Raw genomic sequence first — 15,202 nt, 5'->3', positions numbered from 1 at the left:
ATGGTCTTGCTACTCACTGAGGATCCCTGCCTGAATCAATTCTTTCATTGCTTGCCCTCCCATCAACTGAAACTATAGCGTTTTGTTGTTGTTGTTTTTGTTTTTGGAGACGAAGTCTCACTCTGTCACTCAGGCTAGAGTACAGTGGCGTGATCTTGGCTTATTGCAACTTCTGCCTCCTGGGTTCAAGCGATTCTCCTGCCTCAGCTTCCTGAGTAGCTGGGATTACAGGCATGCGCCACTATGCCTGGCTAACTTTTGTATTTTTAGTAGAGACAGGGTTTCTCCATGTTGGCCAGGCTGGTCTTGAACTCCTGACCTCAGGTGATCCGCCTGCCTCGGCCTCCCAAAGTGCTGGGACTACAGGCATGAGCTACCACACCTGGCCGGCTATAGCCTTGTGTGTGTGTGTATATATAGATTAATATATGTTAAGTGATAGCACACGAATAGTTTAATATATAATAACTAATATATGCAGTAGAACAAAGCTAAATCTCTCCCCCTTAGAAGCCTTTCTCTTTCCTACAAATTCTCTAACCTAACCTCTCAGTCTATAGAGAGCAGTCCTGGCTGGAAGGTTCCCGGGTGCCAGGAGAACATTTGTTATCCTTGGTTGTGGTGCCTGAAAGCAAGGATCAGAACCATTTGCAGGTGGGAAAAGAAGTCCCAAGGTGAAATCAAACAAACCAAATAAATACATCTGAAATTGTAGCTGACTAAGCTGAAGAAAATACGTGACGCTGAGGCTAAGATCCCAGCAGATATCAGAGAGTCAGGGAGGGCGAGATGGAGAACACCTGGCAGGTTCTAGGAAAAGACTTGGAGGTGGGGCTTCTCTCTTCTAACAATTACTTGTTGGAGTGGAGTGAGGTTGGGCAGAAGGGACAAGGGGCTGTCCCATGGGCCATGTTAATTGGCAGGAGTGGGAGAAAGCACACAATGCCTGAGGGTGCAGTATCTAGGAGTGGAACAGGTTAAGGTCTCACCAAGCTCCAGTCAAGCAGAGAGGAGGGTTGAGGTTGGAGGCCGAGGAAGGTCATCAGTTCTCACAGCAGGTAGGAGGAACTGGGCAAGAACAGTGGAGAACAAACGGAGGTACCCACACAGCCAAGCAGTGCACAAGGAGGGAAACCCAGGAGTTTCCTGGAAATCCAGGAAAGCCCAGCTTCTGTGCGCAGGTCAGGAAGGAGGCAGGGCTGCCACAGGGGCTCCCAAGAGGGTCAGGGCCCCCAACACTCCATCCCACCTCTCCCCCGCTGCCCACACCAACACTGGGAGCTGCAGGAAATCAGGGAGTACATTTGCTGCAGCTTGTGAGAATAAGGGCAGCAGAGCCTGGCTCTGCCCTCGGGTACCCCTCTTCACTCGTGCCCCTGCAAGGGCCAGTCTCCTGGCCTCCTAGTAAGGGCAGTCGGAGCTTCCTACAGCGTTTCCCCATTACCTTAGTGTTTCAGCACCTGGAAGAGATTAGCATCACTGGCAAAGCTGCAGAGCTCATTGTGCACTTCCTCTTCAATCTGAGTTGTAAAATATATATATATGTATATAGAATGAGATCAGTTCCAGTACTTTCCCTAGAGATCCATGTAAAATCGACAGAGAAGTGTCCATCATTACCCTGGGGTTTCCTGTTTTGAACCTGGCCTGTTCTTGGCAGACACTCCACACTTGTCTCATCACACTGAAAGGCTTGGACAGACTTAACCCTCTCGCTTCCCCATCTCTCCCGTCCTGTTCCCTGCCCCGGACAAATGGGCCAGACTCAGTCCTCTGGGGACAGGTGAGGCAGGAGAGGTGGCCAAGTCACTTTTTAGTCATCCTCCCCGCTTTCTTTCCTAGGTGACATTTCATGCAAGGCAGGAGATCATCCCCTTTATTTTGGGGGTGGAGCGAAAATGCAGGCCAGCTGGACAAAAGCTTTCCCTGGTGTTTTCAGAAACAGGGAAATCCTGAATGTGAGCTGTGGGTTACAAAGAGCTATCAGATCAAGTTCAGAAGCAAACACTTGGCCCGGCCTGAACTATTCAGGAAAACAATGGGAGAAAATGGTCATTGAATAATAATAAAGGTGGATAATAAAGCTCTATGACTGCCTCTAGAACACTGGCTAGGGGGTTATACATTCATTTTTCTCTGCATCATTAAGTCATGACTCTATCCTGACCACATGTTATATAGACTGACTTGTGTTCCCCCAAAATTCGTATGCTGAAGCCTGCATTGTCTGTTCTTGCACTGCTATAGAGAAATTCCTGAGACTAGATAATTTATAAAGAAAAGAGATTTAATTGGCTCGCAGTTCCCCAGGCTATACAAGCATGACAACTTCCGCTTCTGGGGAGGCCTCAGGAAGCTTCCAATCATGGCGGAAGTCAAAGAGGAAGCCAGCACTTCACATGGCCGGAGCAGGAGGAAGAAAGAGAGGGGGATACTCATGAGAACTCACTATCCCGATGACAGCACCAAGGGAGATGGTGCTAAACCATTCATGAGAAACCACTCCGATGATCCAATCACCTCCCTCAGGCCCTGCCTCCAACATTGAGGATTATACTTCGACAGTATATTTGAGGGTGGACACAGATCCAAACCGTATCAAAGCCCTAACCCCCGATGTGACTGTATTTGGAGATAGGACCTAAAGGAGCTAACAAAGGTTAGATGAGGTCAGAATAATGGCACCCAGATCTGATAGGATTAGTGTCCTCATAAGAAGAGACACCAGAGAGTGCTGACTCTCCCCACTCCTTTCTCTCACTTTCTCTCTCTCTGTGCCATGTGGGGACACAGCAAGAAGGCAGCTGTCTACAAGCCAGGAAGAGAACAAACCACAAACTGAATTGACTGGCATCTTGATCTTGGACTTTCCAGCCTCCAAAACTGTGAGAAATTTCTGCTGTTTAAGCCACCAGGTCTGTACATTTTGTTAGGGCAGCCCACACAGACTCATATGCCACATAAGAATATTTGGTTGGGGCTGGGAGTGGTGGCTTATGCCTGTTATCCCAGCACTTTGGGAGGCCAAGGTGGGCGGATCACCTGAGGTCAGGAGTTCGAGACCAGCCTGGCCAACATGGTGAAACCTCGTCTCTACTAAAAATACAAAAATTAGCCGGGCATGGTGGCACAAGCCTGTAATCCCAGCTACTCAGGAGGCTGAGGCAGGAGAATCACTTCAACCCAGGAGATGGAGGTTGCAGTGAACCGAGGTCGCACCACTGCACTCCAGCCTGGACAAGAGAGCGAGACTCTGTCTCAATAATAATAATAATAATAATACTTGTTTGGGCCTGGTATGGTGGCTCACACCTATAATCCCAGCATTTTGGGAGGCTGAGGCAGGAGGATCGCTTGAAGCCAGGAGTTTGAAACCAACCTGGCCAACATAGCAAGACACCATCTCTACAAATAAAATAAATTAGCCAGGTATGGAGTCGCACAGCTGTAGTCCCAACTACTCGGGAGACTGAGGTGGGATGATCATGCAAGCCCAGAAGTTAAAGGATGCAGTGAGCTGCAATCTATGGTTGCACCACTACACTCCAGCCTGGGCACAGTGCAAGACCCCATCTCTAAAAACAAGCAAACAAACAAAACCAGCTGAGGCAATATAGCGTGACCCTGTGTCTATGTTTTAAAAAATTAGCCGAGCAGGGTGGTGCATACCTGTAGTCCCAGATACTCGTGGGGCCGAAGTGGGAGGTTTGCTTGAGCCCAGCAGGTTGATGCTGCAGTGAGTCATGTTCACACCATTGCACTCCAGTCTGGATGACAGAGTAAGACCCTGTCTCAAAAATAAGTAAGAAGAAGGAAAGAGAGAGAGGAAGGAAGGAAGGAAGGAAGGAGGAAGGAAGGAAGGAAGGAAGGAGAAAAAGAAAAAAGAGAAAGAAAAAGAAAAAAGAAAGAGAAAGAAAGAAAGAGAGAGGAAGAAAGAAAAAGAAAGAGAAAAGAAAAGAAAAAAGGAGGGAGGGAGGGAGGGAGGGAGGAAGGAAGGAAGAATACTTATTTATCCTAAAGCCCACTTTTAACCAAACTGCTTCAGATCATGGGATGTAATTCCATGCGCCTCCAGTTGCCAATACAGGTATCCCTCGCTTTCAGGAAGCTTCTTTGCTAAATCCTAATGATGAACGTTGTTAGCCAGCAACCCTCCCTAGCTTCCGAGTCACAGACCCCGGCCCCTGACTACAAGGTGTGCACATGATCCTGAGATACCTGATACTATTAAATGGTTGCAATTAAAAAACCAGGCATAGCAAGACCACTGGGTGTCTACTCTAATATTCATGTGCATCCTATTCCTTTTTAACAGAACTCTGATTTTCTTTATCGTGGTAAAATTCACACATAACAAAATTCACTATTTTAACCCATTTAAAGCATTCAGCATTTAGCATATTCACAAGGTTGTGCAACCACCACCACTATCTAGCTTCAGAACTTCTTTGTCACCCATAGAACTTTGATTGTATTACTTAGGACTTAATTTCTCAATCCCTCTTGCAGCCAGGTATAGCTTTGTCATTAGGCTTGTGATTAACTATGAGTGTTCCTCATACTTCTGCTTACATTTTACTGGCTAGAAAGCTCCTTGCAAGGAAGTGGTCACCCTTTCATTCTCTCCTGTTTCTTCTGTTAACAAACAGAGATGTGATGTTGGGGTCTCTGGCAGCCCTTACGGACTATGAAGTAAGTATGTGTAAGGCTGAGGACAGCAGGATGGAAAGAAAGGAGCCGAGGTCCCTATAACATATGGAGCCAGCTCTGGATTTCTTTTACATGAGAAATAAAGAAACTAGTTGTTTAAGCCATTGGTATTTGGGGAGTTTTCTATCCTATGCAGCTAGACCCCATTCCAACTTCATCAAGGAGGATAGCTATCTTTAAAAATGACCCCTTCAGGATTCCTTGAAATATCAGGTTTCAGTGGTTGGTCCATGGGTTGGATTGGGGAGCTGGCTAGGTTGGGTCTCACACTCAGTGTAATCAGTTCAGACATCGGATCAGTTCATGTTTGGTGGGATCAGATGGCATGTGGATGATCCTCCTAGACTTGAGCCCAGGGACCCTCTGAACACACTGGCTCCAGGACAGCCGGCGGCCTAATGGGGCAATGAGACACCTTATCTAAGACATAAGCCCAGCCATGTTTGGGGTAGGAACTGGCAAATATTGGGTGCTGGGGGTAACTGTCTTCCTAACGAGGAGATGACTCTATTGATCCCTGCAACAGAACATTTCTGGGTCCCACAGGGCCTGACCCACCAGCCTTAGGGCCCCCCTTACCCCCAGCTCTCACGAGGTAAAATCATAACAGCTATCATGTTTTGGAAACCTATTATGTTAAGGTATTGTTCTGCTTTACATGTAATGTCTTGCCATCCTTGCAACAATTCTGTAAGGAGGTCCATTTTACAGATGAGGAATGAAGCTCGTAGAAATTTAACAGCTCGTCCACAGTCATACAACCGGGGTGTGGCAGAGATGGCTTTGAACACAGGTCGGTCTCTTCTACATTCTTGTCTCTTCCCCCTCCATCCAGCTGCCTCCTTCCTCCCACACAGAAACCAAGGTTAACTGCTAGGGAATTACAGTGATGCCAGATCTGGAGTTCATGCAAATAACCAGGGGATCCTGCTCGGGGAGGCTCCCCTTCTTCTCCTGCTATACCCAGGCTACAAGAACTCCAGGGATCTCTTAAGCAAACAAAGCAGCAAAAACAGCACTTGGTCCTTGTCCCAGTTACCTACTGCTATGTCGCAAACCACCCCAGAATGAAGTGGCTTACAACAGTCGTTTCGTTCCCAGCTCTGGGCTCCACTGGGTCATTTTCTGCTGGCCCTGCTGGTGTTCACCCATGGGCGGGCATTCAGCTGGGGCCTGGCTCAGCTGGAGGGAAGCTGAAATGCTGGATGAGCTTTTCCAGCACTTTTCTCTAGCAGGCTAGCCAGACTCCTTTCCAGACAATGCAGGGGTCCCAAGACTGTGAAGGCAGAATGGGACCCCATCCTAACTTAAACAGGGTACAGGAGGGGGACTGCCATTTAAAAAAAATAATAATTCCGGCTGGGCGCAGTGGCTCACGCCTGTAATCCCAGTACTTTGAGAGGCCGAGGCAGGCAGATCACGAGGTCAGGAGATCGAGACCATCCTGGCTAACGTGGTGAAACCCCGGCTCTACTAAAAATACAAAAATTAGCCAGGTGTGGTGGCAGGCGCCTGTGGTCCCAGCTATTTGGGAGGCTGAGGCAGGAGAATCGCTTGAACCCAGGAGGCAGAGGTTGCAGTGAGCCAGGATCACTCCACTGCACTCCAACCTGGGCGACTGACAGAGCGAGACTCCATCTCAAAAATACATACATAAAATAAAATAAAAAATAAAAATAATAATTTCCTCTGGATTTTCTTCAGCTGCTCGTCTAGGGGCCTAACGGGGAAGCTGGCCTCCTAGGGGTTTCACCCTGTGTGGTCAGTACAGGTGTCCTGAAGGAAGAGCTCCTGCTGCCACACTGCTGACTAAAGCCGGTCATCAGCCCAGTCCAGGTTCACACAAGGGTGTGACTCCCAGGACATGTGGCTTCTTGGAGAGCACCAAGGTAACTGACTCCCAGTCCTCCCCATGGTCTAGGTGACATTTCATGCAAGGTGAATGTCTTTTGTGTTGTTGCTGCTGGAGATCACTCTCCAATCTCATTGGCTGGGTGGATTTCCATTCTGTGTGGTCCTTCTGACATAACCTATTGTCTGTCTCCTAGTGACCACTAGAGCCCCCTCTCATGGCTGCTGGGCCCAACCCTCAGTGCCATGGGCATGTCCACCCTCAGTTACATATGGCACCGTGGGTTGGCTCCTGTAATCCTCACAACAACCTTGTGAGGTCGGAACGATCATCTCCTTTTCAGCGATGAGGAAGCTGAAGCATAAAGCTATTTGCCCGGGTAGTGACTTCAGACTTTGTGCCCTTAACCACTAAGCTCTACGTTCTGGTGCCATCACACTGGGCATGATGGAAACCCTAAAGATACAAGGGTGGAAGGGAAGGAAGAAGCCTGGGTCTCTTCCAGGCATGTGCATAGTATAAAAGACACCAGGTCAGGGCTGGGAAAGAGGAAAGTCGGATCAGGCACACTCCAAATCCAGAAGGTAGCAAAATGAGGGAGTGTTGGGAGAAAACATAGAACTGTCTACCTGAATTGTGGGTGGCACTATAGAACTGGATTTTTATTTTTATTTTTTATTGAGACAGGGTCTTGCTCCGTCACCCAAGCTGGAGTGCAGTGGCGCGATCTTGGCTCGCTGCATCATCAACCTCTCGGGCAGGTGAGCCTCAGCCTCCCAAGTAGCTGGGACCACAGGTGTGCACCATCATGCCCAGCTAACTTTTGTATTTTTTGTAGAGACAGGGTTTTGCCATGTTCCCCAGGCTGGTCTCAAACTCCTGGCTCAAGTGATCCACTCGCCTTCACCTCCCAAAGTGCTGGGATTATAGGCATGAGCCACTGCATCTGGCCTGAACTGGATTTTTTAATTTTTTTATTTTTTTGAGATGCAGTTTGTTCTTGTTGCCTAGGCCGGAATGCAGTGGTGCGATCTCGGCTCACTGCAACTTCTGCCTCCTGGGTTCAAGTGGTTCTCCTGCTGTAGGTCCACAAGCCCCCAGGAACTTTTGTCCACCTGTGGCAACAAGACTTGGGACTCAGACACTTAGTAACAGCCACCCATGTTACATGGGCTCCCTTCCTGATGTACACCCCTGCTCTCTGTGACTGGGTCTCATGAAGCCCTTATCTCTCAGCTGCAGGGAGGCCAAGCCCTCCCCAACCCCACAAGGGGGAGAAAGCACCATCTTTCCCCTAATGAATCTCTGGCCTGCCTTTCTAGAGGCAGGCGGTAGGTGATGGGGCTGGGTTGCTGGAAAGGTCGATGGCCTTTTAGGAAGTCTCCTGATATGGTTTGGCTGTGTCCCCACACAAATCTCATCTTAAATTGTAGCTGCAATCATTCCCACGTGTTGTGGAAGGGACCGAGCGGGAGATAATTGAATCGGGGGCAGTTTCCCCCATACTGCTCTTGTGAGTGAATAAGTCTCACCAGAGCTGATGGTTTTATAGGGGAAACCCCTCTTGCTTGGTTCTCACTTCCTCTGCGCCCCCCACCATATGAGATGTACCTTGTGCCTTTCACCGTGATTGTGAGCCTTCCCCAGCCACGTGGAACTGTGAATCCATTGAACCTCTTTCCTTTATAAATTACCCAGCCCAGGCCAGGCACGGTGGCTCACGCCTGTAATCCCAGCACTTTGGGAGGCCGAGGCAGGCAGATTATGAGGTCAGGAATTTGAGACCAGCCTGACCAACATGGAGAAACTCCATCTCTACTAAAAATACAAAATTAACCGGGTGTGGTGGCGCACGCCTGTAATCCCAGCTACTCAGGAGGCTGAGACAGGAGAATCGCATGAACCTGGGAGGCGGAGTTTGCAGTGAGCAGAGATCGCGCCACTGCACTCCAGCCTGAGCAACAAGAGCAAAATTCTGTCTCAGAAAACAAACAAACAAACAAACAACAACAACAAAAAAAAACATTACCCAGCCTCAGGTATGTCTTTATCAGCAGTGTGAAAACAGACTAATACATCCACCAAGGAGGGCTCTAGAGTCTCTCCTTAGGCAGTGCAGATGTTTGTCTCCTATTGTCTTCCTTTGGGGGGTGCTGCTGAAAATTCAAGACCACATCCTATCACATGTGTCTGTACACTTGCTGTGTTGTGGATTATAAATACATTTTCCAACCTTGCCTTTTGACTGTGTTTTTATCTAAATTGACTTTTTTTTAAAATTGTGGTACAATATACAAAACATAAGACTTACCATAAATCATTTTTAGGTGTACAGTTCAGTGGGATTACAATGTTTAGAGACACGTTTCATTTTTGTGTTGTCAAAATTTTCAACCTTGCCAGGTATGGTGGCTTATGCCTGTAATCTCAGCACTTTGGGAGGCCAAGGCAGGTGGATCACCTGAGGTCGGGAGTTCGAGACCAGCCTGACCAACATGGAGAAACCCCCCTCTACTAAAAATACAAAAAAATTAGGTGGTCATGGCGGTGCATGCCTGTAATCCTAGCTACGCAGGAGGCTGAGACAGGAGAATCGCTTGAACCTAGGAGGCGGAGGTTGCAGTGAGCCGAGATTGTGCCATTGTACTCCAGCCTGCGCAACAAGAGTGAGACTCGTTCTCAAAAAAAAAAAAATTCAACCTTTTCTTTTATGATTTCTGGGTTTGACATTGTTTTAAAAGGCCTTTCCACCATAAGATTTTTTTTTTTTTTTGAGCAAGTATGGTTTATTATGGACAAATGGTAGAAAAATGTTACTAATATCCATAGCTAAGTTCCTTAGGTCATGTAGGGAGACTGTTATTACGTTTGCCTTATTTTTCTATTGAATCAAGCACTAGCTACCAGTTGCAGTTAGTTTTATTGTGCCTTCCAAATGCACAGTTAGCTCTGCTTTATCAATAACCAAATAATAAACTAGGTCCCAATGGTCATGTCCACATCTAGATTGTTCAGGTGATCAGGAACTTTTTTTTTTTTTTTTTTTTTCGGGACCAACGATCACCAGCTACCCGAATATCAAAAAATTATGCTTCCGAAATCTCTTGATGTCAATTCCGCACGCAGAGCAATCGAGTTGCCCTACGTATGCCACTCACGACAGAAGCCCTTTTTTGGAACTCTTTTATTTGTGTGCTTTAGCTTTAGTTCTTGGTTATATCTCCAAATACGAAAAAGCTGAGAGGCTCCTGCTGTCCCCACAAAGAAATTAACAGCAAACAGACTCCAATTTTTTGGAATAATTACAAGTGAGTACCTTGACCAAATAAACCCTGTAGCCATCAAAACAGCAGATTGAGCTGTGCTAAGTTTTTCTGCAGGTCTGGCCATATCAGCCAATCCAGCACACACCAACCCCCATTTCATAATTGGAGCCCAGAAAAAAACTGTTCTGGGACCTGCTGGATGGTTTGTACAACGGCCTCAATTTCTCGGGCAGCATCAGCTCCACTTTATCGAGAAGCCGGTGGTAGGTGGCCCGCAGGCCTCGGGCACTGGCAGCCGACATCGCCGCCAAGGGATCATGAGCAGCCGGGTGGGAGCGTGGCTCTGTTCTCGTCCCTGGCTGACAACGAAGGGGAACTAGTCACTTTTCCTTGCCACGACACCTGGCGTCCGTATCTCGCCTGGAGAGCCCTTCCCGCGGCTCTCGCTGCCCGGCTCCACCATAAGATTTTCTATCTCCCATATTTTACTACGGCTTTTATAGTTTCCATTTTGGTATTTTAATATCAATGAATCTGCATCTTATTTTAGCTGAGGATGTGGAGATTTGATTTTCTTTCTGAATGGGTAGCCAGAAGTCTCAATACCATGAATTGAATAGTGTGATTCCAAGTGTCTAGCCCATTTTATAAACTAATATCCTGCTTAGAAATGAAATTCCTGTATGTATTTCGGTCTATTCTGGAATTTTGGATTTATTCCATTGAGTTGTCTATCCATTTACAGACTAGTACCACATTTTAAAAATCAACATGGCGGCCGGGCGCGGTGGCTCAAGCCTGTAATCCCAGCACTTTGGGAGGCCGAGACAGGCGGATCACGAGGTCAGGAGATCGAGACCATCCTGGCTAACACGGTGAAACCCCGTCTCTACTAAAAAATACAAAAAAATTAGCCGGGCGAGGTGGCGGGCGCCTGTAGTCCCAGCTACTCGGGAGGCTGAGGCAGGAGAATGGCGTGAACCCGGGAGGCGGAGCTTGCAGTGAGCTGAGATCTGGCCACAGCACTCCAGCCTGGGCGGCAGGCAGAGCGAGACTCCGTCTCAAACAAAAAAACAAAAAAACAAAAACAAATAAAAATCAACATGGCTGGGTGTTTTCTTTCTTCACACACACCAACAAAAATCAGCTGGGCATGATGGTGTGCTCCTTTGGTCCCAGCTACACAGGAGGCTGAGGCAGGAGGATCGCTTGAGCCCAAGATGTCGAGGCTGGAGTGAACAGTGTTCCCACCACAGCTCTCTAGCCTGGGTGACAAAGCAAGACCCTGTCTCTATTAAATAAATAAAATAAAATAAAGGCCAGGCACAGTGGCTCACACCTGTAATCCTGGCACTTTGGGTGGCTGAGGTGGAAGGACTGCTGCTTGAGGCCAGGAGTTTGTGACCAGTCTGGGCAACAAAGTGATATCCTGACTCTACAAAAAAATTAAAAAACTTAGCCAGACATGGTGACATGAGCCTGTGGCCCAGCTACACAGGAGGCTCAGGCAGGAGGATCCCTTGAGTCCAGGAGATCAAGGCTGTAGTGAGCTGTGTTTGCACCACTGCACTCCAGCGTGGACAAGAGTGAGACCCCGCATAAAATCCATGTGACTTTAAAAGTTGTTCAAACACCTGTAGAGTTAGTCTCTTATCATTGCTCTTCTGGTTTGAAAGTTCCTGGTTATTTGTTTTTCCATATGAACTTTAGAATCAGTTTGTTGAATTAAAAAGGTTCCTGCTGATTTGGGTGGGAGTGGGGAGTTTTGGCCCTGCTTAAAAGACCAAGTCCAGCCCCATCTGCTGAGGTTGTAGGTGCCTTGATGTGTCCCTCCCCCAACCCTTGCTGCTGCCCAGCTCATGTCCAGCTCAGTCACAGAAGGTGCGGGGCAGCCGGGACCTCCAATCCATCTATCTCAGATGGATGCTGTACCCTCCAAGCAGCCTCAGACCCATACATGGGTGGTGGCTGGAGTCAGCACAGCTGTAGGGCTGGCCATAGCCACGGTCAAGTGAAGCCTCAGCCGCTGCAGTCCTCACCAGGGAAGCTGGAGGCCCTGCCTGGTGCACAGGGCTGTGGGCCCCCTGGAGGAAGGCAGTGAGACCTGAGGGCAGACCACACCCACGCCGCAGGCCTCAGGCACTTGAGTTCCTTCCGTATCTCCAGGGCCCACTGAGTCCATCTCCAGGCGCCAGGCCAGATGCACTCCTCTTTCCAAATGGTGGAGCTTCCCAGGGTGACACACCAAAACCAGATGGCATGCTTTCTTTCTTTTTATGCTTAGATTTTTTTTTTTCTGGTGTTAAAATAACACATGATCTAAACGAAAACGTGATATATATAAGAAAATTAAAATTACCATAAATGTCTGACCCAGAAATAAATGAGTAAAAGTTTAGTGTATTTCCTTCCAGTTTATTTTTCTTTTCTTTCTTTCTTTTTTTTTCTTTCTTTCTTTCTTTCTTTTTTTTTTTTTTGAGCCACCACGGCCAGCCTCAAGTTTATTTTTCTAAGTGTATATCTGCGTTGTCTTTCAAAAACTGTATTTATTTTTTATTTCACTGAAAATATGAATATACATTCTCCTTTAAAAAAAAAAAGGGAGTTGGGTGCGGTGGCTCACGCCTATAATCCCAGCACTTTGGGAGGCAGAGGCACGTGGATCACCTGAGGTGAGGAGTTCGAGACCAGTCTGGCCAACATAGTGAAACCCCGTCTCTACTAAAAATACAAAAATCAGCTGGGTGTGATGGCAAACGCCTGTAATCCCAGCTACCCAGGAGGCTGAGGCAGGAGAATCACTTGAACCTGGGAAGCAGAGGTTGCAGTGAGCCGAGCTCACACCACTGCACTCCAGCCTGGGCGACAGAGCAGGATTCATCTAAAAAAAAAATAAAAAATAAAGAAAGAAGATAGTACAAGTTGGCCTTCAAAAAGGAGGAAATTGCGACGCAGGCTTCAGCATGGATGAAACTTGAGGACGTTATGTGAAGTGAAATAAACCAGCCAGTCACAAAAAGACCCACTTGTATGAAGTAGCTAGAGTTGTGAAATCCATAGAGACAGAAGGTAGGATAGTAGCTGCCAGGGGCTTGGGGAAGAAAGAATAGGGAGTTGTTGTTTGGGTACAGTTTCAGTTTTGCAAGATGAAAAAGATTGGTTGCCCAACAATGTAAATGTACTTAACACCATTGAACTGCACACTTAAAAATGGTTAAGATGGGTGGGTACAGTAGCTCATGCCTATAATCCAAGCACTTTGGGAGTCCAAGGCGGGCAGATCACCTGAGGTCAGGAGTTCGAGACCAGCCTGGCCAACGTGTTAAAACCCTGTCTCTACTAAAAATACAAAAATTAGCTGGTTGTGGTGGCGGGTGTCTATAATCTCAGCTACTCAGGAGGCTGAGGCAGGAGAATCACTGGAACCCGGAAGGGGGAGGTTGCAGTGAGATGAGATCACGCCACTGCACTCCAGCCTGGACAACAGAGTGAGACTCTGTCTCAAAAAAACAAAAAACAAAAAACAAAAGTTAAGCTAGTCAATTTTATTTTATGTGTATTTTGTCACAATTTCAATATTTTAACATTTTAAAAGCATTGCATTTCAAACTAAAAAAGATAGTACAGATAAAGTCCGTACTTGATCACTGTTACCAGCTGATGTACTTATGCTTCTAGAACTTTCCTTATGTATACACATACTATATAAGTATAGTATGAACATATAAAAATATATTGTTGCATTTTGTGTGGGTGTCACTGCTCTTTTTTTTTTTTTTGACGGAGTCTCGCTCTGTCACCCACACTGGAGTGCAGTGGCACGATCTCAGCTCACTGCAAGCTCCGCCTCCCAGTTCAGGCCATTCTCCTGCCTGAGCCTCCCAAGTAGCTGGGACTACAGGCGCCTGCCATCACACCCGGCTAATTTTTTGTTTTTTTAGTAGAGACGGGGTTTCACCATGTTAGCCAGGATGGTCTCCATCTCCTGACCTTGCCATCCGCCCATCTCGGCCTCCCAAAGTGCTGGGATTACAGGCCTTAGCCACCGCACCTGGCCTGACTGCAATTTTAACATTAATGTTATTCTGAAACATGTGGTTATCGCCAAACCATGTCTGGGGAGCTGTGCCTTATCAGCAGTTCAGACACAGTATGTGCCAACAGCACAGTATAAAACCACACTATTGTTTTGTTTTGCTATTGTTGTACTGCCATTCCTTTTTCACCAGACATTTACAGCATTATTATTATTATTATTGAGACAAAGTCTCACTCTATTGCCCAGGTTGGAGTACAGTGGCACAATCTCAGCTCACCGCAACCTCTGCTTCCCGGGTTCAAGAGATTCTCCTGCCTCAACCTCCCAAGTAGCTGGGATCACAGGCGTGCACCACCACACCAGGCTAATCTTGTATTTTTAGTAGAGACAGGGTTCCACCATGTTGGCCAGGCTGGTCTCGAACTCCTGACCTCAGGTGACCCACCTGCCTCGGCCTCCCAAAGCATTGGAATTACAGGTGTGAGCCACTTTACCCGGCCACAGCATTATTATTTTTTACCTTATAGACAATGCTCCAGGAACATTGTGAGGCATGCTTCCTTAAGCACACCTGCAAGTGATTCTCTAAGGAAAGAGGCCAAGAGGTAAGACAGCCAGTTCAAAGGGTAAGTGCATTTAAAATTTCTCTGGGTTATGCAAATGACTTTCCACAATGGCAGTGCCAATTTGCACTTCCTGAGTAAGCATTTGCGATTGCCCGCCTCCCACCTGCACTTAATAATATATGCCCTTTTCAGGATATAATCGTTTTCTTCAAATTTATTTTTAATATATGTATAATTCTATATATATGTATGTGTGTATGTATGTATATATGTTTTCAATGAAAAACAGCCATTCTTTGCCCTAAGCTTTCTCACCACGGGGATCTACTTCTCAGAGGCAGCCATTGGCAGCTCTGCTAGCTGTTTTCCTCTGGATTCACCTCCATATATGTGAATATTATGCTTCTACCGCTATTGGTTAATTGATCATATTTAGACATTACTCGCTGACTTGAGTGGGTGGCTGTCTAACTCTGCCACATGGACACCCCTCATTTCCCCTCCCCTATCACCCCGGCACAGCTTTATCACACTTTTTGGAGGAATAGTCAATATTCACCTTATAATGACTATGCAAGTCAAATGGAACATTACCTAGTTGCGTTTTTTTATGACCACCCAGTATTCCTAAAATTTATGATGGCCTAATTTCTTATTTTTCTTTTTGAGACAGAGTTTTGCTCTTGTTGCCCAGGCTGGAGTGCAGTGGCGCAATCTCAGCTCACCACAACCTCCACCTCCCCGATTCAAGCGATTTTCCTGCCTCAGC

General features: G+C 47.0%; 1 protein-coding gene and 1 non-coding gene across 2 annotated transcripts; both read right to left on the bottom strand.

The window, feature by feature from the left end:
• Nucleotides 1-9,419: 9,419 nt before the first annotated feature.
• Nucleotides 9,420-10,257, bottom strand: LOC117072095 (mitochondrial pyruvate carrier 2-like). The gene is given in 3 exon segments (XM_033192037.1): nucleotides 9,420-9,588; nucleotides 9,742-10,033; nucleotides 10,035-10,257. Coding segments are annotated over 3 exon segments (438 nt in total). The 5' UTR covers nucleotides 10,131-10,257; the 3' UTR covers nucleotides 9,420-9,538.
• Nucleotides 9,574-9,736, bottom strand: LOC117073881. The gene has a single exon (XR_004433430.1). It is a non-coding gene; the product is annotated as a U11 spliceosomal RNA (small nuclear RNA).
• Nucleotides 10,258-15,202: the final 4,945 nt, after the last annotated feature.

Source organism: Trachypithecus francoisi, unplaced genomic scaffold, assembly GCF_009764315.1.
Source record: "Trachypithecus francoisi isolate TF-2019V2 unplaced genomic scaffold, Tfra_2.0 Lachesis_group4, whole genome shotgun sequence".
NCBI lineage: Eukaryota > Metazoa > Chordata > Mammalia > Primates > Cercopithecidae > Trachypithecus > Trachypithecus francoisi.
The sequence above is the reverse complement of the archived record's forward strand: the minus strand, read 5'-3'. Positions and strand labels throughout refer to the sequence as shown.